This window comes from Heteronotia binoei, chromosome 3, assembly GCF_032191835.1.
Source record: "Heteronotia binoei isolate CCM8104 ecotype False Entrance Well chromosome 3, APGP_CSIRO_Hbin_v1, whole genome shotgun sequence".
In the NCBI taxonomy this organism is placed as follows: Eukaryota; Metazoa; Chordata; class Lepidosauria; order Squamata; family Gekkonidae; genus Heteronotia; species Heteronotia binoei.
In genome coordinates, this window is record NC_083225.1 from 163,189,765 (window position 1) to 163,215,257 (window position 25,493).

At 43.0% G+C, this 25,493-nt stretch overlaps 1 protein-coding gene across 1 annotated transcript in view; it reads right to left on the reverse strand.

Moving 5' to 3' along the window:
• The window catches only part of TNFRSF19 (TNF receptor superfamily member 19), a 231,980-nt gene that overhangs the window by 126,401 nt on the left and 80,086 nt on the right, over window positions 1-25,493 (reverse strand). The window contains exon 9 of the mRNA XM_060234797.1: window positions 22,832-23,226. Coding sequence (XP_060090780.1) covers window positions 22,839-23,226 — 388 coding nt within the window. The 3' untranslated portion in view covers window positions 22,832-22,838. The remainder of the gene's footprint in view (window positions 1-22,831; window positions 23,227-25,493) is intronic.

Genomic DNA, 25,493 nt, shown 5'->3' on the forward strand with positions numbered 1-25,493 from the left:
TTGCATATTAGGCCACACATCCCTGATGTAGCCAATCCTCCAAGAGCTTACAGTAGGCCCTGTACTAAAAGCCCTGTAAGCTCTTGTAGGATTGGCTACATAAGAGGGTTGTGGCCTAATATGCAAAGAAGTTCCTGCTACAAAAAAAGTCCTGGAGCAGGGGAAGGATGAGAGCAGGCACAATCCTACTTGCCTAGGTTTTGTAGTGATCTGAGGCTTTGGGAGAATCCCGTAAGCAGAGGCAGGTTTTGATGAAGGAAGGGAGAGAGTTGTCATTGTGTCACAGGGTGCACTGAGAAGCACTAGCTTCCTTTTGGCACATGACAAGGAATGGCAAGCCACAGAAATGTGATAATCTTACGTGGTGGGGTTTCTTTGTTTCCGCCTTTCTTGAAATGTGCGGTGTCTCTGAGAATGAACAATGAAAGGTCGCTGTGTTAGAAAACAAACTCTTGGTAGTGTGGCTTTGTCATCTTTAAATGTCTGGCTGTTTTGACTGGCAAATCCTTCTCTTCCTATGCCAGTAATGGGGCGTCAGCTTCTGACAAGAGAGCCAGGCCGCGGTCACACTCACCATTAAATCCATCCCTAACCGGTTGCTATTATACCCCGCAGCTTTTTTACAACGAATTTCCTGACCAGACTAGCAGCCAGTGAGAGCTCTTTGGGGGCAACAAAAGTTGAACTGACAGCAGAAAAGCAAGACAGCGTGACTGAAGTCTCATCAAAGGCTGCACTGAAAGCAGGGGAAACTGTCCCTCCAGGCACATTCACTTCCAGTTTTAATGTTCAGCTTCTCAGGCAGTATTTATTGGAATACAATGGACAAACAATCCAAAAACTGCTAAAACCTTAATCTCACAGTATGCCCCCCCCTGCTTTTTTTACCCGTTACCAAGGCTTTTTTGTTGTAGCAGGAGCTCCTTTGCATATTAGGATTGGCTACATCAGGAGTGTGTGGCCTAATATGCAAAAGAGTTTCTGCTACAAAAAAGCCCTGCAAGGCTGTTACTATTTCTTGTATAAGGTAAATTCTTTCATATATTTGAACTCTGAAAAACTTGAGGTGACCACTGAAATTTCCAGTGGGGCATATCTATCTTACAGACCTAAACTTGGCTTAATAACTATTTTCCCACCTCAAGGAATACCAAGAATTGAAGTCCCAGGATTAGGAAAGAGGCTCAGGATCTGTATTGTCAGCATTGTGACAAATTAGCGTTATTTATTTAGTACAGTTTGATTCCGCCCTTCCCCACCCCAAGGAGTTCAGGGCAGCATCCATTGTCTTCCTCTCCCCTCCCTCCACCTTTCAACTTCACAACAGCCCTGTGAGTCAGGTTAGGCTGCAAGAGAGTAAGTGGCCCAAGGTTACCCTGCAAGCTTCCAGGGCATACTGATTCCAAGGGCAGCCATGTTGGTCTGCAGTAGAACATAAGAACATAAGAGAAGCCATGTTGGATCAGGCCAACGGCCCATCCAGTCCAACACTCTGTGTCACACAGTGGCAAAAAAAATTATATATACACACACTGTGGCTGATAGCCACTGATGGACCTGTGCTCCATATTTTTATCTAAACCCCTCTTGAAGGTGGCTATACTTGTGGCCGCCACCACCTCCTGTGGCAGTGAATTCCACATGTTAATCACCCTTTGGGTGAAGAAGTACTTCCTTTTATCTGTTTTAACCTGTCTGCTCAGCAATTTCATCGAATGCCCACGAGTTCTTGTATTGTGAGAAAGGGAGAAAAGTACTTCTTTCTCTACTTTCTCCATTCCATGCATTATCTTGTAAACCTCTATCATGTCACCCCGCAGTCGACATTTCTCCAAGCTAAAGAGTCCCAAGTGTTTCAACCTTTCTTCATAGGGAAAGTGCTCCAGCCCTTTAATCATTCTAGTTGCCCTTCTCTGCACCTTCTCTAAAGCTATAATATCCTTTTTGAGGTGCGGCGACCAGAACTGCACACAGTACTCCAAATGAGACCGCACCATCGATTTATACAGGGGCATTATGATACTGGCTGATTTGTTTTCAATTCCCTTCCTAATAATTCCCAGCATGGCATTGGCCTTTTTTATTGCAAACGCACACTGTCTTGACACTTTCAGTGAGTTATCTATCATGACCCCAAGATCTCTCTCTTGATCAGTCTCTGCCAGTTCACACCCCATCAACTTGTATTTGTAGCTGGGATTCTTAGCCCCAATGTGCATTACTTTGCACTTGGCCACATTGAACCGCATCTGCCACGTTGACGCCCACTCACCCAGCCTCAACAGATCCCTTTGGAGTTCCTCACAATCCTCTCTGGTTCTCACCACCCTGAACAATTTAGTGTCATCCGCAAACTTGGCCACTTCACTGCTCACTCCCAACTCTAAATCATTTATGAACAAGTTAAAGAGCATGGGACCCAGTACCGAGCCCTGCGGCACCCCACTGCTTACCGTCCTCCACTGCGAAGACTGCCCATTTATACTCACTCTCTGCTTCCTATTACTCAGCCAGTTTTTGATCCACAAGAGGACCTGTCCTTTTACTCCATGATTCTCAAGCTTTCTAAGGAGCCTTTGATGAGGAACTTTATCAAAAGCTTTCTGGAAGTCAAGGTAAACAACATCTATCGGGTCTCCTTTGTCCACATGTTTGTTCACCCCCTCAAAGAAATGCAACAGGTTAGTGAGGCAAGATCTTCCCTTGCAGAACCCATGCTGAGTCTTCCTCAATAACCCGTGCTCATCAATGTGCCTACTCATTCTGTCCTTGATAATGGTTTCTACCAACTTTCCCGGTATTGAAGTCAGACTGACTGGCCTGTAATTTCCCGGATCTCCTCTGGAACCTTTTTTAAAGATGGGGGTGACATTTGCTACCTTCCAGTCCTCAGGAATGGAGGCAGATTTCAATGAAAGATTACAGATTTTTGTTAGAAGATCCACAAGTTCAACTTTGAGTTCCTTCAGAACTCTCGGATGTATGCCATCCGGACCCGGTGACTTATTAGTTTTTAATTTGTCTATCAGTTGTAGGACCTCCTCATTTGTCACCTCAATCTGACTCAGGTCTTTCAACACCCCTTCCAAAATTAGTGGTTCTGGGGCGGGCAAAAAGTTCTCGTCTTCTACAGTGAAGACGGAGGCAAAAAATTCATTTAGCTTTTCAGCCATTTCCCTATCCTCCTTCAGTAATCCTTTTACCCCATGGTCATCCAAGGGCCCCACTGCCTCCCTGGCTGGTTTCCTACTTCTAATATATTTGAAGAAAGTTTTATTGTTGGTCTTTATGTTTTTTGCAATATGCTCCTCATAGTCCCTTTTTGCCTGCCTGATCACAGTCTTGCATTTGATTTGCCACAGCCTGTGTTCCCTTTTACTAATCTCACTTGGACTGGTTTTCCACCGCTTAAAGGAGTCCTTCTTACCTTTAGAACAGTTAGATTCAAGATGGATGGAGTATTTCAACTTGGATCTTCCTGATTCTGTTCTAGACTTTAACTGCTAAACCATGCTGGGTCTCTGTTTATAATGCGGAGAGGCTGCAAGTGTAATAGTAAATGAGCAAATAAACTGTTATTTTTATTTTATCCTTCCACCATGGAGTTTAAAGAGTACCTTGCATGGTAATCTCTTTACCCAACTCTGTATAATTGTTTTCTTTGTTGGTTTTGTAATACATTTTAGATTAAAAAAATATTAACATGTGTTTATTTATATACAATTCTGATTTCTTTCTTTCTTTCTTTCTTTCTTTCTTTCTTTCTTTCTTTCTTTCTTTCTTTCTTTCTTTCTTTCTTTCTTTCTTTCTTTCTTTCTTTCTTTCTTTCTTCATAATGATTTGAACATGGGAAACTGATGCTGGTGGGACCCCATATGTTATGTCAGTGACAAATAAAACCTGAAGATGGACATTAAGAGAAAAAAAGACCTTGAAGTAGAGTGAAGAGGCTATAGATGCAGAACTCAGCTATTTGCCTTTCTTGAAGACAAGAAGACTTAAGTGGGAAAGGAGCTGTGTGTTTCAGCAAATAGCTTGCTCAAAAACCAGCCAGCAATCACAGTGTGATGGAAAGTCTCCTCAGGTTGCAGCTGACTCATGGTGATCCCATAGGGTTATCAAAGCAAGAGAGTAACAGAGGTGGTTTGCCACTGCCTTCCTCTCATCATGGTGACCCTGCACTTCCTTGGTGATCCCCCATCCAAATACTAACCAGGACTGACCCTGCTTAACTTCCCAGATCAGACAAGGTCAGGCTAGCCTGGGCCACCCAAGTCAGGGCATCAATCACAATAGTAGCCAAAATTATGTCTCTGCCCAAGTCCCTACAGTATTCTCGGCAAGCCAATATTTATCTGACCTTACTGTGAGGGCAAGCTTGGTGGGTAGGAAATGTGTGAGAAAATTGCAAACATGATGGGTATCTATATTGTGGCTGGTCTCAAGAGGTCTGAAGCCTGATGGTAAAGCTTGCATCCAAACAGTGGTTTTTCAGACTGAGCCTCAGGGAAGCTTGGGGGTACTTGGAAGCACAGCCCAGACCTAGGTTTATTAACTCTCAGTTGGGAAATTCCTGGAGATCTGGGGATGCAACCTGGGAAGGGTGGGGTTTGGGGAGGGGAGAACTTCGGCATGGTATAACGAGAGAGATAGATCCAGTGGTTCAGCTTAGTTTAGTTTATTGCAGGGGTGGCCAAACTTGCTTAACGTAAGAGCCACAAGACATGAATGTCAGATGTTTGAGAGCCGGAAGGAAGGAAGGCAAATAGATGAGGAGGGAGAGGAGTGATGGAGTGGTGGAAAGAAAGCAACTTTCAATGCATTGTCTAAGCCACCAGCTGGCTTGGCTTGGAGAAGTAATTTAAATAGACAACAAGAAGAAGACTGTAGATCTATACCCTGCTCTGCTATACCTATACTCTGAATCAGAGTCTCAAAGAGGCTTACAATCTCCTTTATCTTCATCCCCCACCCCCCAACAGACACCCTGTGAGGTGGGTGGGAGTGAGAGAACACTCACAGAAGCTGCTCTTTCAAGGACAACTCTGCAAGACCTATGGCTAACCCAAGCCATTCCAGCAGCCGCAAGTGGAGGAGTGGGGAATCAAACCCGCTTCTCCCAGATAAGTCTGTGCACTTAACCACTACACCAAGCTGGCTGACAGGGGTGGTAGGAGCTTTGAGAGCTACACAATATGTGTGAAAGAGCCACATGTGGCTCCCGAGCCACAGTTTGGACACCCCTGGTTTATTGTATATGGCCATTGGCCATTACAATTAAAAAGAAATAACAAAGCTAAATCCCTAATATATCCAGTGGAAAGGGTACAGAATTCGATCGGAGTGGATCACTCCCAACTGCTAATGAATCTGAGAACACAAGTTATATAGTGTATGTATCTCTCTAATGAGGGACAATTACGGGCCTGAATCTCAAATCAACATAAGTCAGTATCTTCATATCAGAGTCCTTTGAAACCCCTTTTGTTTGGGGCTGAATTATGGCAACTTGAAGCCTGTGACTAAACATCCAAGACTGCTGAAATGCTTTCCATCATTGTTTCTTCAGTTCTTCTTTGTAGCAACAGTCTGGTTTTGTCAGCGTAAATTGCAGAAGGGTAGTGCTGGCACATGGGGATAGGTTAGAAGAACATGTTCTGGTGACACATTCAAAAGGTCCAGTTCAGTGTTCTGATGCTCCTATTTCTTATAAACAGTTTCAGGCAGTTGTTGCAAGCAACAGTGTGGCTACAAAAGACAGGAGTGCCAAACACGGACAGAAGATGGTGCATGAAAAACCATGGGAATGGAGGAAAAAAGCTGTCGGTGTATATCTCTGAGGATTCAGCAGCAGCAGACCCTCCATTTCTAAACATTTCTCTGGAGCCATAAAGGATTTAATGGTTTTCACTGTCATTACAGATGGGCTTCTTTTCTGTGGTTTTCTTCTGTCTTTTAATACTCCCGCTCCCCTGTCCTGCGTATAGCATGGTTTGCTTCCCCGTTATTTTCAGAGCGATATCACAAAAAGCCCCCCCCACACACACACCTCTAGCAGGTGAAAGAAGCTTCATGCAGGCCTTAATACAAAACAATCACAGATGCACATGGAAGGGAAACAAACGCATAGACGTCTTTGTTTGTCTCTACTGATTCCTACTTTCAGAAATGAAAGCAGGAAGGGAGAGAAGGGAGATCAGCTCAGCTTCCCCCATCCCGCTCCATTGATGACTGGGCAACAATTCATGAACAGTGAAGTGCCTCCAGCTATTTCACGCTGTTCCTGTTGCCTCGGTATTTGCATGCATGAATGAGATTCTTATGCCAAGTATGCTTCAGTTTAAGCCCCTTTCCAAAGGAAGGTTCAGTCTCTCTGTTCTAACTAGAGTTCCAAGCTGTGTGCCAGGGGAAACTAGAGAGCATTGTTGGCACTGGCGAAAAACTGTGTGTGTGTGTGTGTGTGTGTCTGGGAGGTAGAGTCTGCCTGCACAAATTCTGCTTCACATATTAAACCTCAAACATTCTTTTAAAACACTTTGACCCCTTTCAAGTTTTTTGTTGTGGGTTTCCAGAATTTCAGTAAGATTTGCATCCAAGAAGACTAATAATAACTGCAGCCTTTAAATAATTTGCAACTCTGTGTTTCCATTGATGTATCCATAGATGTAAGCTCTGAAGAAGAAGAATGTGCTGTTGAGTCACAACACATGGCAACCCTTTCTGCTGGAATTCCAGGCAAGAGATAAGCAGATAGGGCTTGCCATGGCCTTCCTTCATGTAGCAACACCCCCCCCCCCTCGCCTTCCTTCGCAGTCTCCCGTCCCAGTAGTGACTGTGTAATCTATAGGTGCTGCTAAAAATGTACAAGTAGGCATTGTGTAGGTGGAAGGTACTACTTTAAAGCAACAGTGTGGCGGAAATTCAGCAAGACAAAGAAACTTTATCTGGCATACACCTCTTAGAATCATAGAATTACAGAGTTGGAAGGAAGCTGCAGGGTCATCTAGTCCAAGTCCCTGCACAATGCAGGAACTTCACAAATGTGTCCCGCCCACACACACATCCCCAGTGACCCTTGCTTCATGCCCAGAAGATGGAAAAAAAGAAAGAAAAGAAAACCCTCCAGGATCCATGGCCTGGAGGAAAATTGCTGACTGGTACCAAAGTGGCTATCAGTATTTCCCTGGGTGTGTAAGAAAGCGCCAAAGTAGGCTGTGATCTACAAAAATTTATGCTAGAGTGAACACTTGTTACAGAGTTTGTGTGGATCTATGTATCATCCATGTTTTAGTGGCTCAATAATATAGCACATGCTTTGTATACTAGGCTTCCCAACCCTCCCGCCCTGGCGGGGGACCCCTAGATTTCCAGCCTCTTCCCCCGCCCCCCCAAAAACTGGAAGCAGGAGGAGGGGGAAGGGGGGGGCGATCCGCGAGTCCAGTTGCTTTTGAGCCCATCTACACTGAAGTGGAGAAGAGGCTGCAGTGCAGCGGTGTCGCCCGCTCTGCCTCTGAAGTCAAATGAGAGAAGGGGATGGTGGAGGCAGGGGGAAAAGTGAGCCACAGAACTGAACGTCCCACGACGCTCCTTGCTTCCCGCTGCCGTGATCCACCAACGCACCAGCCTCCCGGCCTAATCACCTCCCCGTTCAGAAACAGCGTGCAAGCACGCTCCCTGCAGTCCAAACACGCTGAGAGGACTGCCGAGACGGGGAGCGGAGGCTTCAATACAAGCGTTGAAGCCCCGCCCCCTCCAGACGCGCCCGAAAGCATGCCGAAGAGTCTGCTCTCAACGCATACATTGGATCCCTCCTTCTTCCATCGGATTTCTTTGCAGAATACGGCAGGTAGTCTTTGCTTTCCCTCTTGATCTGTCTCTCTCTTATTTTCCAAACCACATGTACACCTTTAGCCCAAAGAGTATCCCTTGTTCCAGTTTGGAGCAGTTCTGCTGACTATTTGTTGCTATATTTAATAAGATAACGAATGTGTCTGTGTTTTTTATTTAGTACTTCTAGTATTTGCTTAAGGTTATTTCCCCCTACACACACTACCGTACCAACTCTCTGAATAAATTTTGTATCCCTTTTAAAATCAGATCTCTGCCATCCTTTTCCAACTGAAAACTTGCTCCTCACTATTGCCACTTGAGGTAAAAGATCTTGGTTTTCTTTGCCCTGTACAAACATGCAAAGCTAATTCTCCTTGTTGATCTGAACATAATATTCATGTGTTTGTTGTGTGGGCATGGTAACATTTGCATAGATATAAGTTATAACAACACCATATAATGTGAAGAATCAGGTGGTATGATCAGCCGTGTCTCTGGGCAGTGAGCTTCTTGACCAAGGGTAAACACCAGTGAGTATATTTTTTATAATATTAGTGCCATTATTTTCAGCAAATATTGGCTACTTACAAATATCAAAATCTAGTACAAAAATTAAAATCCATAAAACACAGTGTGTTAAGAATGCCTGTCTTTTTTAACATGCTGTTTTGGGAGGAGGCTTTGCATTATAAGAACATAAGAGAAGCCATGTTGGATCAGGCCAGTGGCCCATCCAGTCCAACACTCTGTGTCACTCAGTGGCCCCCCAAAAAATAAAAATTATATATATATATATATATATATATATATATATATACACACACATACACACACACACACACACACACACTATGGCTAATAGCCTCTGATGGACCTCTGCTCCATATTTTTATCTAACCCCCTCTTGAAGCTGGCTATGCTTGTAGCCGCCACCACCTCCTGTGGCAGTGAATTCCTTTGGGTGAAGAAGTACTTCCTTTTATCCATTCTAACCCGACTGCTCAGCAATTTCATTGAATGCCCACGAGTTCTTGTATTGTGAGAAAGGGAGAAAAGTACTTCTTTCTCTACCTTCTCCATCCCATGCATAATCTTGTAAACCTCTATCATGTCACCCCGCAGTCGACGTTTCTCCAAGCTAAAGAGCCCCAAGCGTTTTAACCTTTCTTCATAGGGAAAGTGTTTTCTGCACTTTTCTCTTTTCTGCACTTTTTCCAATGCTATAATATTTTTTTTTAGGTGCAGTGACCAGAATTGTGAACAGTATTGCAAATGAGGCCGCACCATCGATTTATACAGGGGCATTATGATACTGGCTGATTTGTTTTCAATTCCCTTCCTAATAATTCCCAGCATGGAATTTGAGCACAAGTAGATTTTTCTTGAAAAGAGGTGGAAATGAAGCTTCGGAGCTCAAATCTGATACTGCTGAGGGAATGATGCTTCATATTGCAGTAAGAGAGAAACAGCAAGCGAGTTTAAACAAATGCTAAGAGTAAAAGACTATTTGACTTTTGCAGTGGTATGATGAAGAGATAATTCTAGAATATCCATATGACAAATCTTTATTTTGGTTAACAACAAAGCACCATTCTTTAAAACTCAGAATTCATGCTTTTTTTCCTTTTTCCTTTGCACTGGCAAAACACAACATTGTAGGTTCTTTTAGGGTGCAGGAACCTGAGCCACCATCAACACTTGACTGTAGAGTAGGGTTGCCAATCCCCAGGTGAGGGCGGGGGATCCCCCAGTTTGGAGGCCTTTTCCCCGCTTCAGGGTTGTCAGAAAGCGGGGGAAGGAGAGGAAATTTTCTTCTGGGAACTCTATTATTCCCTAGGGAGATTTATTCCCATAGAAAATCATGGAGAATTGATCCGTGGGTATCTGGAGCTCTGGGGGGGCCCCTGTTTTTTGGGATAGAGGCACCAAATTTTCAGTATAGCATCTAGTGCCTCTCCCCAAAATACCCCCCAAGTTTCAAAAAGATTGGACCAGGGGGTCCAATTCTATGAGCCCCAAAAGAAGGTGCCCCTATCCTTCATTATTTCCTATGGAAGGAAGGAATTGAAAAGGTGTGCCGTCCCTTTAAATGTGATGGCCAGAACTCCCTTTGGAGTTCAATTATGCTTCTCACAGCCTTGATCTTGGCTCCACCCCAATGTCTCCTGGCTCCACCCCCAAAGTCTCCTGGCTCCACCCCCAAAGTCCCCAGATATTTCTTGAATTGGACTTGGCAACCCTATTGTATACAGAAGATAATCCAGACTGATCCAGTAGTTACAGTGCTGGATTAGGCCTGAAGAAACCTGGGTTCAACCCTGACTCTGCCATAAAACTCACTGGAACAACCGCTGCCTCTCAGCCATACCTCAAAAGATGGCTGTAAGACTTTTTTTGTAGCAGGAACTCCTTTGCATTTTAGGCTACACCCCCCTGGTGTAGCCAGTCCTTCAAGAGCTTACAGGACTGTTCTAATATGACCTGCTGTAAATTCTTAGAGGATTGGCTACATCAGGGGTGTGTGGCCTAATATGCAAAGGAGTTAGGGTTGCAAGTCCAGTTCAAGAAATATCTGGGGACTTTGGGGGTGGAGCCAGGAGACTTTGGGGGTGGAGCCAGGAGACATTAGGGGTGGAGCCAAGATCAAGGCTGTGACAAGCATAATTGAACTCCAAAGGGAGTTCTGGCCATCACATTTAAAGGGACGGCACACCTTTTCAATTCCTTCCTTCCATAGGAAATAATGAAAGATAGGGGCACCTTCTTTGGGGGCTCATAGAATTGGACCCCCTGGTCCAATCTTTTAACTTTGGGGGTATTTTGGGGAGAGGTACTAGATGCTATACTAAAAATTTGGTGCCTCTACCCCCCAAAACATCCCCCCCCAGGGCCCCAGATACCCGCGGATCAATTATCCATGATTTTCTATGGGAATAAATCTCTATAGGGAATAATTGAGTTCCCTGCAGACATTTCCCTCCCCTCCTCCCTCTTTCTCACGACCCTGAAGCGGGGGGAGGGCCTCCAAACCGGGGGGATCCCCTGCCCCTACCTGGGGATTGGCAACCCTAAAAGGAGTTCCTGTTACAAAAAAAAAGCTCTGGCTGTAAGATTACAATGATAGGAGGAGAACCATGTATACTGCCTTTAGCTCCTTGGAAAAAGGGCTGGATAACAATATACTCTCTGTAGAAAGAAAGTTCCATCCCTTCAGGTACAAAGGATTAGGTTAATGGACTAGGACAATAATTTCAGAGGGTAGCCATGTCAGTCTGTAGTAGAAGAGTTGGATTCAAGTCCTGTAGCACCTTAGAGACCAAGATTTTTTGGGGTATAAGCTTTCTGATAAAGGGAGCTTTAACTCTTTGAGCATCTGCCCTGAGCCCGTATGGGAAAGGGCAGAATATAAATAAACCAAATAAATAAATTTATACCCTGAAAATATGCTTGTACCCTGAAAATACCTCTAAGGTGTGCCTAGAATGTAGCTGGACATTAATTAGCATCCCTGAAGAGCTGTGGAGAAGACAATACTGAGCAGGATTGATCAATGGTCTGAATTGCATAAGCCAACTTCATGTGTCTTTATAAAAAAAAGTCTTATCTGACTTCCTGGCTCAGTGGAGGTAAAAAATCCAGGCAATTGCAGTATGTCTGGCGAAATGGCCCTTGCTGTCCAAACTCTGCTGTAAGTCCACTGGTTTCCGTAAGCTTCAACTGGATAGGATTTTACACGCCAATGCCATGCTGGGAATTATTAGGAAGGGAATTGAAAACAAATCAGCCAGTATCATAATGCCCCTGTATAAATCGATGGTGCGGTCTCATTTGGAGTACTGTGTGCAGTTCTGGTCGCCGCACCTCAAAAAGGATATTATAGCATTGGAGAAAGTCTAGAGAAGGGCAACTAGAATGATTAAAGGGCTGGAGCACTTTCCCTATGAAGAAAGGTTGAAACGCTTGGGACTCTTTAGCTTGGAGAAACGTCGACTGCGGGGTGACATGATAGAGGTTTACAAGATAATGCATGGGATGGAGAAAGTAGAGAAAGAAGTACTTTTCTCCCTTTCTCACAATACAAGAACTCGTGGGCATTCGATGAAATTGCTGAGCGGACAGGTTAAAACGGATAAAAGGAAGTACTTCTTCACCCAAAGGGTGATTAACATGTGGAATTCACTGCCACAGGAGGTGGTGGCGGCCACAAGTATAGCCACCTTCAAGAAGGGTTTAGATAAAAATATGGAGCACAGGTCCATCAGTGGCTATTAGCCACAGTGTATGTGTGTATATAAAATTTTTTGCCACTGTGTGACACAGAGTGTTGGACTTGATGGGCCGTTGGCTTGATCCAACATGGCTTCTCTTATGTTCTTACACTACTTGTCACCATCTGCTTATTCATGGGTTTATTGTTAGAGTTGCCAGCTTTGGATTGTGAAATTCTGGGAGATTTTGGGAACCTGGAGAGAGTGAGGTTTGGGAAAGGGAGAGATGAGACCTCACTGGGATTAATGCCTTAGAGCTCACCTTCCAAAGCAGCCATTTTCTCCAGGGGAACTTGTCTCTTTTACCTGGAGACCAGTTTTAATTCCTGGGGATCTCCAGCCAGCAACTGGAGACTGGTAAGCCCAGTTATTGTGAGGATAAAATTGGTGGTGGTGTGGGGAGGAGAAACTGTGTGCTGCTGCAACGCCCATGGGTGGACCATAGGATTCCACTGTAATAATACAAAAGCAAACATGTTGGGCTAGAACAAAGTTTGAGTCCAGTGGCACCTTTAAAACCAACAAAGTTTAATTCTGGGCAGGCTTCATTTTGGGCAGGAGCTCACAGAGCTCTAGAACCTCTAAAGTTTATTGTGCTCTTTCTTTCATAACCACCCCCCCTCCCCAAAAAACACACACAACAAAACTTGCTTCTGGGCTCCATTGTTCAAACCCCCTGTGAGAATTTTGCAGAGCTCTAGGATTTGACAAACTTTCTAATATTTCCCCCCACACACAAAAAAATGGGAAAATAACCAAACCATACAAAGCAGACAGAGGAAAATCTTCATCATGCCACTGTGGCCACATAGGAGAAAACAATTTTAAAAGTATGATGGGAGTAAGGTTTTATTATGACAAATATAACTCAAGAATCATTTTAAGGTAGATGCTAAGCTGATATGATTTAGTATACCTTCCAATGACATTAGAGGCGTGTGGCATATGCAAGTAAGTTGTGCAAAAGAATTATTCTAATTACTCCAGCACCTCTTTTTCTAGGAAATAAACCCTGATTCTGGGTGTAAGGCTTATACCCAGAATTAAATTTAGTTTGCCTTAAATGTGCCGCTGGAGTCTGGACTCAAACTTTCTTCTGTTGCTTCAGACCAACATAGCTACTCACCTGAATATGTGTTGGGCTGGATACATACTGGGAAAAAATAACAAGATTTTTTTTTTTAAGGGGAAAAGAGGAAAGGAAAGGAAAGGTCCCCTGTGCAAGCACCAGTCATTTCCGACTCTGGAGTGATGTTGCTTTCACAACGTTTTCATGGCAGACTTTTTACGGGGTGGTTTGCCGTTGCCTTTCCCAGTCAGACCCAGAAAACACGAAGTCCGAAGGGTTAGCAAAGCATAATTTATGCAGTGTGAAAGAAGTAATGTTTGTTAGTATCTAAAGGGATAGTTATAAAGGTGCATGATAAGGGAAGCCAAACATTCCTTCTGTTGGAGAAATTGTGTCACTTTCCCAGCTCTTCAGTGCCCCGTCAATCAGTTCTCCCTGTCTAGTCTATTATGGGACATTTTCTCTAATCCTGCCATTGACTGCTGATGTGAGAAACAGCAGGGCTGCTGGCAAACCCACCTGCAGCTCCTTCAAAGGGGCTGCAGCTCAGAGCACAATCACAAGCGCTCATGCGCCCTGCAAAGGCCAAGGACGGTTTGCCAACACTCATGCCTAAACCAAGGATGGATTAAATTGCACCCTGTGAGCACAGAGCGGGTATTGTGCTCCTTTGTTATGCAAGTAGAGCAGTCCCATTCTCTTGCAAAAGGGCACACACTGGCTTCAATAAGGGGTCTTTGTTTTGTCTTTCTTTTTAAAAAATAATAAAGCAGTGTGCCCGAACTGGAATGTGCTTCAGGTAGTAATCTAAACTTCAGTCATAAGGGTCAGAAAGGAAGAACAGAGGATAAATTGAACCCTCAGGGGATATGGCTTGGAGGAACTTCATAGAATTAAGTAAAAGCTCTCATAAGAGACATTTGAACTGCACTGAAACCCTTGTGGGCAACCATAATGCTTTGCTGTACTTTGTCCAGAAGAAACAATCATTATTCTGTGCTTGTAAATTGTCCGCAGTGAGATCTCAACTTTTTTTTTCTATTTTCATATTTTCATGTGTATATGTGTGTGTCTCTGTGTGTGTGCACTGTGCACATGCATATGTGTGCATCAGAGGTCATGGTGACCTCTGGTGACTGACTCCTACTGGAGGCATGGAGGGTGTTCCTAGAGGTGGCTGCATAAAACCTGCCGCTGCTCTCCTGGCTCTGATATTTCAATGAGGCTTCCCGTCTAAGTACTTACGAGGGTCGACCCTGCTTAGTTTTTGAGATCTGATGAGATCAGTCTTGTCTGGGCTATCCAGGTCAGGGCAAGAGATCTCAACATTTTGAGGGTGCAAAATATTGTATGGACTCAAAACTGGTCTCTAGTTTTTATCTGTCATAGCTGCTTCAGATTACAGGTCATCACTGGATGCTATGGGCACTGTGTGATACAAGGTGCATGTACCCATCACCATTTTTAGACACTGTTAAGAGGGTAGAATGAACAGACTTTTAAAAAAAGACCCATTTAATTTTTTTTTTAAATCCGTTGTTTCTAGTGAGGAGTTATAACAGCGCACCTCGCGGTCTCACTGGATCGCTTCTATATGCGGCTTATGGCTAACCCAGCCTTTCTTCAGCCTCAGTTCTTCCTCTTTAATTTTACCTCACGGCTATGGAACTCAAGGGGTGGGTGTAATATGGATTTCTCAATACTAGTCTCGTCGGGGTTTTTGGTTTGCTTTCAGATGGATATAAACTCAGTTTGTAGGGGACCACAGCAGCTTTGATAGCTTTCCCAATATACTGGCACCAGAGAACTTTAAAGTAAACCACAGAAATTTATTAACGTACACACACCGTCTTCAACTGGGGAATGGGAAATATATACATGGGCTATATTGTATCTCAAGCAGTTAACAGTTTCTTCGTAGTTCAGGCTTTATAATATCAATTTCGCTTAGGTCTTTCAGTTTCACAGATCATATAGATTTCACTCTCCAACACTATTCTAGGGTGGCCTCTTGGGTATAATGTGAGCTTTGCTTCTCTTGAAGACTCTCCTCAGCTCCTGTCTCAGCTCCTTCTCAGACCAACTGCTCTCTTCAGCAGTCTCCCTCAGACTCTGTCTGTCACTAACTGCCCTCAGCCATTAGCTCTCAATCACCTCTGAGAGTTCTGAGCACTCTGGCCCCCACCCTCAGGTCATCTGACGCAGGCTCTATGCGTCCTTAGTTTTCTTGTTAACCCATTCATTACCGTCACAGGAGTGCAGAATGGTATTGATTGATGGTTATATAACCTGTTATGCACATTATCATGGTTCATGGCATGTGGGCTGCATCTAGTTACTAGGCCTCCAGGAGGCTTCCTGGTGATTGCTGCTGTTAATATATATATATTTTAACAGCAGCAATCACCAGGAAGCCTAGTAACTAGGTGCAGCCCACATGCCATGAACCATGATGCATGTGGTGCAACCAGGTGCAACCACGGTTTCCAGCAATCCACCCATTGTCTCTTCAGACGGAAACCGCCAAGAAGCAGGAAAACGTTTGAGCTGGCTCCGCGACGGAAGTTGCCGGCTCTTTTGGCTGCGCCGGCGCTTCTGCTGCGAAATCCCTGCAGATCCGCCGGCGTGAGGAGGGTGGTCGCGCCAGTAAAAGGTAAGTGCGAAAACGCCCAATGTATCTTTTATTCCTCCTTGGTCACCTTCTATTTTGTTTTATTGTCCCTTCCCTTTTTGGTTGCATGTATGCTTTTCCCCTCTTGTGTGGATGTGAATTATTCTTCCTTCCCTCCTCAATATCTTCTCTCTGTGTCTGCATTATCCCCACTTCTTCTCTCTATGCATGTGTGTTATTTCACCCTTGGTCATCTTTGTTTGTGTGTGTATTAGCCTCTCTTTCCCCCATTGGTGGTGCTTGTCTTCTCTTTGTGTGTGTTATTCCCCACCCTTGGGTTTCTAATTTTTCGGTGTTTAAATTATACATTCTCCATCCGCTTGTGTGTTTGACTGTGTGCTTGGTGGCAGCCATTTTGTAGTGGTGCCTAGCACCATGCCACCTCAAAGTTTTAAAGGCATTCATTGGCTCAAAAAGGTTGGGGATTTCTGATTTCTAAATTGTTTAAATTGGGTATTCTTTTAAACTAAGATGGCTTTACGCAAAGATAGGTGATTTGAAACTCACACATTCTGGTAATATTTCAATGGCTATTTATTAGCAGATAGAAAAACATATAAAATATATACACAACTGTAATTTACAGGAATTCCTGTATGTAAAATAATATTGGGAAAACTCTTGCTTGTAAGCAGTCTTTAAAATGTCTATGTTTTCTATTGGCTTATCCAACATGGCTTACCATAGGCACCATAATCAAGGCCAATTTGGTTAAATCAAACATTTCAAAAACTGTATTTACACTATATACATATTTTAAAGTCCTGCTGCATTTTAAACATTTGATCTTGGTATGTAGCTGGTAGAGAAGTCCAATCATACAAATCCCAATGAGAAACATACTTATTGGTGAAAAAACAACAACAAAACGTGTAACCATAATCTATTTCAAAGCAGTTTTCATAGGTAAACAGTACCCTCTACACATTTTTATCAACAATTTTGCAATAACACTGAAATGCACATTGGATTTTTGTATTTACAAAGTTTACACAACTAGTTCTTCATGCATAAAGTATACGCATTATTTGCTATGTTTGTCTAATGCATGAAAACAAAATAAATTTTGTTACAACCATTTTCTAAAATAACAGTCTACTCATATGCATAGTTACTTGGAAGTAAATCCCAATGACCTCAAAGGGTCTTACTTTCACACAAATGTGCATAGGATTGCAGTCTTTCTAATTCTAATATACCCAAAGTCATCACACATTACAAGCAGCCCAAAAAATGGCTGAGTTCGGAAACCTGCTTGGCTGATGAAGGAAACAGAAAATGAACTAGAAGGATCTGGATCTCATTCAGCAGGGCAACTCCTTAATTAAACATCATGTTGATTTTAATGAGACTAAAACCAGTGAAAAGTTAAGTACTTTGGTCACAGTTGACTGAAAAGCTCTCCCATGAAAGCTCCTCTGAAATAAATGGCTGTTCTACCGCAGTACTATTGTAGATGCTGCTTCCATTCATTTTGATAGATATTAAGTAGTACAACTTAAAGGGTGATAGCATCCTTCGACTCTACTGCTAATCAGGTTGCTGATCAGGCTGTTACTTTTGTAATATTTCCTCTGGATACAGACAGTTGATTTGTGGCATGATATGAAATTCCAGGCTGAGAGATTTGCCAAAAAATTAGGCTGGGTGCAAAAAAAATCAAAAAAATCTCAGGCTTGCCAGAATTATTGGCTTCAGACACCCATGCCCTGAGGCAATGGACTCTGGGAATGGCTGAGGTAGCTATGGAAACCCAAAACACACCGAAGGGCCAGCCAAATAACAAGAGAGTCTAGGATGGAGATTGGTGGATGGTGACTGAGCATCTAGAGATCTTAGCCAGGCTGAGAAGGGAGTAATTAATGGAAACAAGATTAAGGGAGCAATTGGAAACTGAGATCAAGGGAGTACCTGAGCCTAGTTTGAACTAAGAAAAGGCCAGCAGTTGTGACCTGAGGGCAAGGCTTGCAACAGTCCAGCCATCTTGGCAACAGCTTTATTTTGGCTTAGCTGTATGCTAGGACTAAATCATGCGCTGCACTGTGAGCAAGGACAACATTATGTGCAAGAGGCTAGCAGGTGAGTGAGAGAATGGGATAGAAGTTTTGGTTCATCTTCCATCTGCTGTGCAGCCCCACCTTGGGACTATGTGTGTGCTGGCCCAATGTATGTCTGCACAGAAGACGTCAATGAACAGTTACAGGTAAGTGTAATCCTGTTTTTTGCTTGCCTCAAATCCAGGTTTCAGTCATGTGGGATATTGCAAAACTCAGTCAGCATTATCTGAGCCTATGCAATGGGGCTTATTTTCTCTGCAAAGGGGTCTACTCTTGTACTGAACTCTCAATTAATCCAAACCATAATCATTGTAAAGACAAGCTGCAAAGGGGAGACTGGAATCTTCTGATTTGCCTATGAAGAAATTTATACTTGTTCCATGACAGTATTAAATTGCCTGACAGATTGCTAGGATGTAAATTAAGGGTGTTGGTGTTAGCTTTTATACAAAATGGGGGGAAAGGATGCCTCCTATCAGTGCTGCTCAACTGTCCACCGGGGTGTTGCCTGGATTTATATAGCATTCTGTACCAAGCTTCTTCCCATTGGCCAGAAATGAACCAGAATCAGAGCTTTAGTTGAAGGGGAGGTAGTGAAATGTGCCTGGCTACTCTGAATTATGGCTTTCAAAACAGTGTTATCAATACTATGCATGTCTCTGCATGTCTGAATCCTTTTCAGTCCTCATGGCATCCACAGTATGTTGATGTGGAAGACTTTCAGTTATTTTTGGTATTTAGTAAGTTCTGTCCTTTTCAGGTATAAAACATATTGTCAGGTTGAGCCTGCCATGGTTTTTCATTTTTATATGCATTCTGTTATGTTTTGCTATTTGCTTGCTTGAATGTAACCTTTCCGATATTTCAAGTGTGGGCAGGAGGGGGGATGGTGGACAGAGACTTCGTTAGAAGTATCACTGCTACAGTGAGCTAGCTTATCTGGTAGCTATAACAACGGGCCCATCGGACCTTGCAGGTGGGAGGCCAGAGAAGAGGCCTCACACCTTTCTGTACCAGCTATCGTGAGAACCATTGGACCAGGGAGTGGGGATGGATTTTGACCACGTTTTTTGATGTCTATAATTGTAATCACTTTATCTATTGGGTCATTCCTGGCAATGGCTTTCTAGCAGAAGGTCTACTCTTGTACTGAACTCTCAATAAATCCAAACCATAATTTTATGTGCATGGATTCCTGGAGTCAGAAACTGACACATATCAAATTCAAATGGCACTGGCTATTAGGCAGACTTTTTATATTCTTATTTAAGTCTCATGTCTTTTTTCGAGCACTTTAAAAAGTGCCCTCAGGATATCATTGGGGGTATTTAACAAAGGAATGAAAGATTTTGCTGTACTAAGTAGCTATGAAAAAATCAGTGCATACAGCATTACCTCCTCCCCGCCCCCCCGAGCAAGATTTGCCACACATATTTCTTTACAATGTACTGTAACTATCTGGATCACTTAGCTCCCAAGGTCATAACAATACTTACAGTGTATGAAAATACACATGCTTCAATTTATTTCACTCCCCCTCCCCAAACTACGTTTGATTTTTGGCACATGCTATATTGACATAACAGTCCAGCTTGCTGAGAAATCCCATTAAATGCTTCCTTTTGCTAACAGAATTGTGGGCAAACCCATAACACACCTGCTGTTGTTAGTAGCCATAGGCAGATTAAAACCCCCCACTATTCTATATTTGTTATATTTACATAATCTTCTTAGCTGCAAGATCAGTCCGCCAAGCTTTTCTTGTGCATCGTCAAGGCACAGAAGCTCGCTGTTTAGAAAGGAGACACATGAGCATGAAGTCACTGCCTTGGGGTTTTTTTTGTTTTTTTTTTACCAAGCTGATCCTTGAAGCTTTTTGCACACAGCTGCTGTGTCTCAAATGATAATAATAAATCAGCTGCTTTTGAAGCCTTGTGACTTTGACATCCAGGCCACATTCCATTTCTTCTTAGGCATATGGTGATGGGAAGCATTCAGTTTGAGGGCTGACCAGAAAAAAAATCCTCTAGATTCCTAAAAGAAAGCAAGACGGCAGGTGTTACCCAGATGCACCAAGCTGAGTCATCTACACCTGGCCAAATTCTAGATCCATAAGTATTACACAGAATGATACTCATACCATCTGTTTTTACTTTTACAACTTAACACTTCGACCACTGGGGAACAAAGTTTTTCTTATAGAGAGATTTATACTTTTATATGTACAGTAGAGAAAAAAGTTCATCCTTTCTTCTAATAATTATAGTCACAAACATTTGTAAGGCAATAAATATTCAAGTGTGGTTCCATTAGAAAGTGTGTTAGCTCTGTTAGCCTTTATATAAAATAACATTTCAGCGTTTACAGAAAATAAAATCCAGAGGTATCTTTTAGTCCACTTTTTAAAATTAATGGAGTGTGAACTTTCAGAGGCTATTATTGAGATGACTTCCCTTTCTCCTAGGCTTTACTCTTTGGTGATGACTTAGTTTTAGTTTCTTTTTGCTGGCTTCCCCCAACTCTTCCTGCCTTTCAAGTGAAATGCGCAAGAAATCAGTCATACCCATAGTAGCCCTTTGTTAGAGTTCCTAGGATGCCATCTTGTCACAGTATCTTTACATGGATAAAAGCATGGTTTTAAATATTGCAAAACTAGAAAATGTGACTGCAACATAAGCATCAAACAAAAAAAGTATAATAGTACAAAAACAGTGGAAAACTTCAACTGCAACAGACTCTGAACATATCTCAATCCAGCAAGCGTCCCTGGATGCGGGTGGCGTAGAAGCAAAGTTTATCCAGACTGGCTAGCTGTATCTTTTGATGTACAGGTAAGAATGCATCTCCCCATCCAGGGCTACTAGCTGATATTGTTGTGAATGTCTAGTAGTGTGCAAATACAGTTTATTTGGACCATAAACTTTGGAATTTCCTTCTATAGAGAAAACAATCAGAATATAGACTGTGCAAATGCGACAAGTAAAACAGAATTTGAAACAAGTTAACAGAGACAAAATGTTTTCAACCTATCCTAAGATGTGTGCACAGATTTCATGCACAGCACAACTGGTTATGTGAACTAGATATGAGTAATTATAGGCAAATATAGTACCTTGGCTGAGGAAAAGGGAGCGGAGGATAGGTTAAAGCCTATAGGAGTAGTTTACACAAATTTCTCATTTTAAATTATGGCTTCTTTGCTGCAATCCATACACGACAGAGGGTTGGCTATGAAGGCAAAGGAGGAAAGAGGATTCTACTGAATTCTGGAATGATCCCCTCCTCATGTTTGATGCTGTCCTTGCATGGGCATCAGAACAGAGTCTACAGTTAGTGTTTAACTTTGCAAGAAAGTATCTTCATTCATCATATCTTTATAATTTAAATTTCATGCTGTGCCCAAACTTATGTGAAATACTACTATCTCCTTCTGCAAGTCTTCCTCCTCTGCTAATTACTGTGGTGCGAGTGTGTTAGAAACTGGTTTGTATTTTTAGCTTTTGGAAGCATGTAACAGTCATACTATAAAGTCAGAATTAGTAACTGCGGATCTTTTAGATGAGGGGTTAAAACTCATTTGTTATGAGGGCCAGATCTGACATCTGACCTTGTCAGGCCTAGCTATGTGCGTCATGAAATGTAATGCCAGGTTACAGAGATATAAACTTTATAAAGGATGCAGGCAAACACAATTAAAGATTTTTAAAAACAAAATAAAACATGCTTAAAACTATAGCACTTTTGCAATATTTTGTTTAACAGTCTCTGATAACTGACAGCTCTTGCTCTGAATTATTGCATCAAAATCTGGAGACAATGTCTGTATTATAGCAATCTTGAGCATGCTGTTCAGGTGTGTATCTGTAAGTTGCAAACCTACTTTTGATTTATTGACATTCATTACAGAAATCTCATGGTCAATTCTTTGAGTCTCAGAGGAAAGCATGAAATGGCTGGGCACTATGAGCTTTTGTACATAAGTCGCTTTGTGTGCTGATCAAGAAGATGTGAAGGCATCATAACACAGACTGAGGGCTATGTGTTTGTCTACAAAACTATAGTCTTCCCCAGAGAATTAACTACAATTCCTATGTGGCAATACAAGAACAAAGAGACAGTAATATATAGAGGCCAATATCAGCCTACTATCTGGAAAGTCTAGGTTCAAAATCCCCAGTCTACAAAGGAGATGTGCAAGGTGATCTTAGTCTGGACACACACTCTCAGCCTAACCCACTTCACCGGCTTGCTGTTATTCCTCATCGAAATAGCTCACATTGTTTTCCTACTAAAACTGGATTATGAGGACATGAATACAATGAAAAAGAGGAAGGGCAGCACTCAGGTGTTCTGGCATAACGAGCCCAACAAAACACACACACTCTCTCTGTAGCAAGGCAAAAAGCTCATACCTTGAATAAAACTTTGTTGGTCTTAAAGTTGCTCTCCCCTTTATCTCTCCTCTGCAAGTGAGGGAACTGGGCAAAGTAAGGCTCTTTCCCCTCCCTCCCCCATCTTCCTCCCAGGGGATGAGGAGGGGAAGGAGCCTCAGCCAGTGGAAGGAAGAGACAGTAACTCTGCTGAGTGATTGAGAGAACCTAGCAAAGCAAGCTCTCACTCTTTCCCTCCCTCTCTCTTCCTCCACAAGGGAGAAGTATCAGCCAATGGAGGAAAGAGAGGCTTTGCTCTGTAACTCCTGTGCAATTGAGAGAGCCTGGCAAAGCAAGCTGTGATGCAAGAAGGAAGCAAGAGAGAGGGAGAAGGAAACAGATATCTAGTTGCTCACAGACCGCATAGAAACCCTGTGGGGGCCTGATCCTTCCCATGGGCCATGTTTGACACCCGTGTTTTAGATAAGAAAAAAATTATCCTAGACAACATTAGTAACTGTTTAACTGTGTCTGGTAGACAACACAATTTATTGCTGTGTTCTTACCTGGCCATCAGTTTCTAGAACTGTTAGCTGCTCCATCCTGTTCTGCTGCTGACAACTGTTCAGGAGCTAATGTCTGATTTAATGAAGCAGTGATACAAGAAGTTTGGGGTGGATGTTCAACTGACTCTGCCAAGCTTCTAAAATGAGACTTCATAGACATGAATAGATTTAGATCTCGGTCATTATTGGAATCCATAATGATATTTTTCTCAGTCTCTAGGCTGAAAGAATTTTCATCTTCTCCTGTCAGCTCAGGATATGATTCGCAGAATGAGATGCCATCACAACAACCTGGCTTTTGGATGAGGGGCCAAGCATCAGAAAGATCTGCACAGTTGGAGTGTGAAAGAGAACCAAGGAATGCTGGAATCATTTCACCAACAGAATTTGAATTCCTGAAAAGGTTATAAGAAATAAGAGACAAATCAGTTTCAAAAACTTTATGAAGAAAGAACCAAAGAAAGAGCTGGTGCTTTTAAGTCATTAATGATGTTACAGCCTGTACTCAGTATTGTCCATGACAAGCAGTCATATTCCATACTTTATTTATAATTGCGCTCAAAATGAACTGAAACCTGAGGCCTCTAGTCTCTGCAGCACCCTAGTGTTGTTGTTTTGCCTGTTTTTCTAGGGCCAATAGCAGCCTTCACAGTATAGCTTTATTTATTTACAATATTTCTCCCCTGCCTTATCTCTGCAAACTCAGGGCAGCTAACTGAACAGGAAAAGCTGCAGGACAGAGACATAAATGGCCAACAAGTTAAGACCAATACACAATAAATCACAGTTAAGATCTGGTACATAGAGTTAAAAGCCAAAACAGCCAAAGACAGTTTACTTAATACCAAAAGCCCTCTAGAACATGCTGAGAAGATTCAGTTGTGGCTTTCCTAGTATTTTCATTTGGTTAGGCCCATCCCCGAAGCCAGAAAACTGTGGGTGGAGGGGCTTGGAAGATATAAAAAATTGTTGGGGGGGGGGAGCCACGGGGCTGGGTTGCTTCTTCCCTCCAGTGGCCTGTAGTAATTGGTTGATTGTTAAAAAAAGTGGGTTCCGTTCAGACTGAGGTCTCTGTAAATGTACAAGGAAGGAGATGATCGGAGGTGCCGGCACTAGGAAGGAGGGGTAAAAACGAGGGGGGGGGGAGGGAGGGGGAGAGTTCCCATTGTGTGCTTGACACTTTAATAAATAAAAAATGGGGTGAAGGGGTGTGGTGGGGGGTTATTTTACAGTGTGTCTTCCCTCCTGTGGACTGTGCATTTCTGATCTGGCCCCAGGCTCTCTCTCTCTCTTGCAGTTCCTCTCTCACAGTTGCTCTCTCTCGCTGGCACTCTTTTGCTGTTTCTCTCTCTCTCTCTGCTGCTCTCTCCCTTGCTGTTGCATGCGCTCTCTCTGTCACTCTCTCTCTCTGCCACTCTCTCACTGTTTCTCTCTCTCTCTGCCACTCTTTCACTGTCCCTCTTGCTGTTGCGCTCTCTCTCTCTCGCTGCCACTCTCGCCGTTTCTCTCTCTTTCTGATGCTCTCTTGCTCTCCCCCTTATTGTCACACACTCTCTCTCTCACTGCCTCTCTCTCGCTGTTTCCCTCTCTCTCGCTGTTGCTCTCTCCTCTCTTCCTCTTGTTGCTCTCTGTTGTGCTCTCTCTTCCTCCCTTTTTCTCGGGTCCAATGGAGGGGTCCTTCAGAGGGAAGAGGGGGTTAAATAGATCGGCCTGCCATCCCCCCCCCCCATAGCTACAGGCCTAGTTAGGCCCTACTGCTGAGAAAGCCCAATATTCCTGCAAAAGAATACTACCATAAAAAACTGCTTTCGTCCTTCACAGAAAATATTACCTACTATGCATGTATTGCATAAAAGATATTACATAGATTGGGCTTTGCTGCTGGACCAGCACAGAAAGAAATAACTTTTGTCAACTTTGGAAATCCCTGAATTCCAAACCCTAACCCTAACCCTGAATTCAGCCATGAGGGATGTGAATGGAATGGAAGTAGGAAGAGTATGTAGGGTAATTTATCTACAACAAGAGGTACAACTACCAAATTTGGCTTCAACAGATTTTACCCCTTGTGCATCACCATAAATGTATCCTCAAAATTATTAATACATGACTACCAGGGAATTAGTTTGCTCTTATGCTTACATGGTGTCAGAGAGGTACAAAGAAAATTATTGGCCTTTGAAATTTCAGCAGTGAGACATTATTCGTTTTTGTGGCAAAGAAGGGAGGTTGTTGTTTTCAGCCAGGAAGGCGGGGAGTGGGCATTCCAATAGCTTTTTTTTTTTTTTTTACCAAACGACCCGTGTGCAGAATTGTTGCTGGCTGGGGTAATCTGATGGAAAGGCTTTACCCCCCTTTGTTCCCCCTTCTTTCTTTTTCCGTCTGCAAGGGATGCTCTGTCCATATTCTTGGTGCTGGGGGTGGGGGGAATCAACAGTGGGAGGGCCTCTAGTGCCCTGGCCCCACTGGTGAACGTTTATTTATTTATTTGTAATTTGTATCCCGCCTTTCCCACCAGGTGGCTTTTAAAAAGGATAAAAGAAGTTCACTCGCTAAATATCTGCACAAGTTGCTTTTAAAGGCATGGGAAACACAGTCAGTAAAAAGCTGAACGTTCTGGTGCTTTTGGGGCATTGTATGAGAAAATTTTGGACTGGATGGT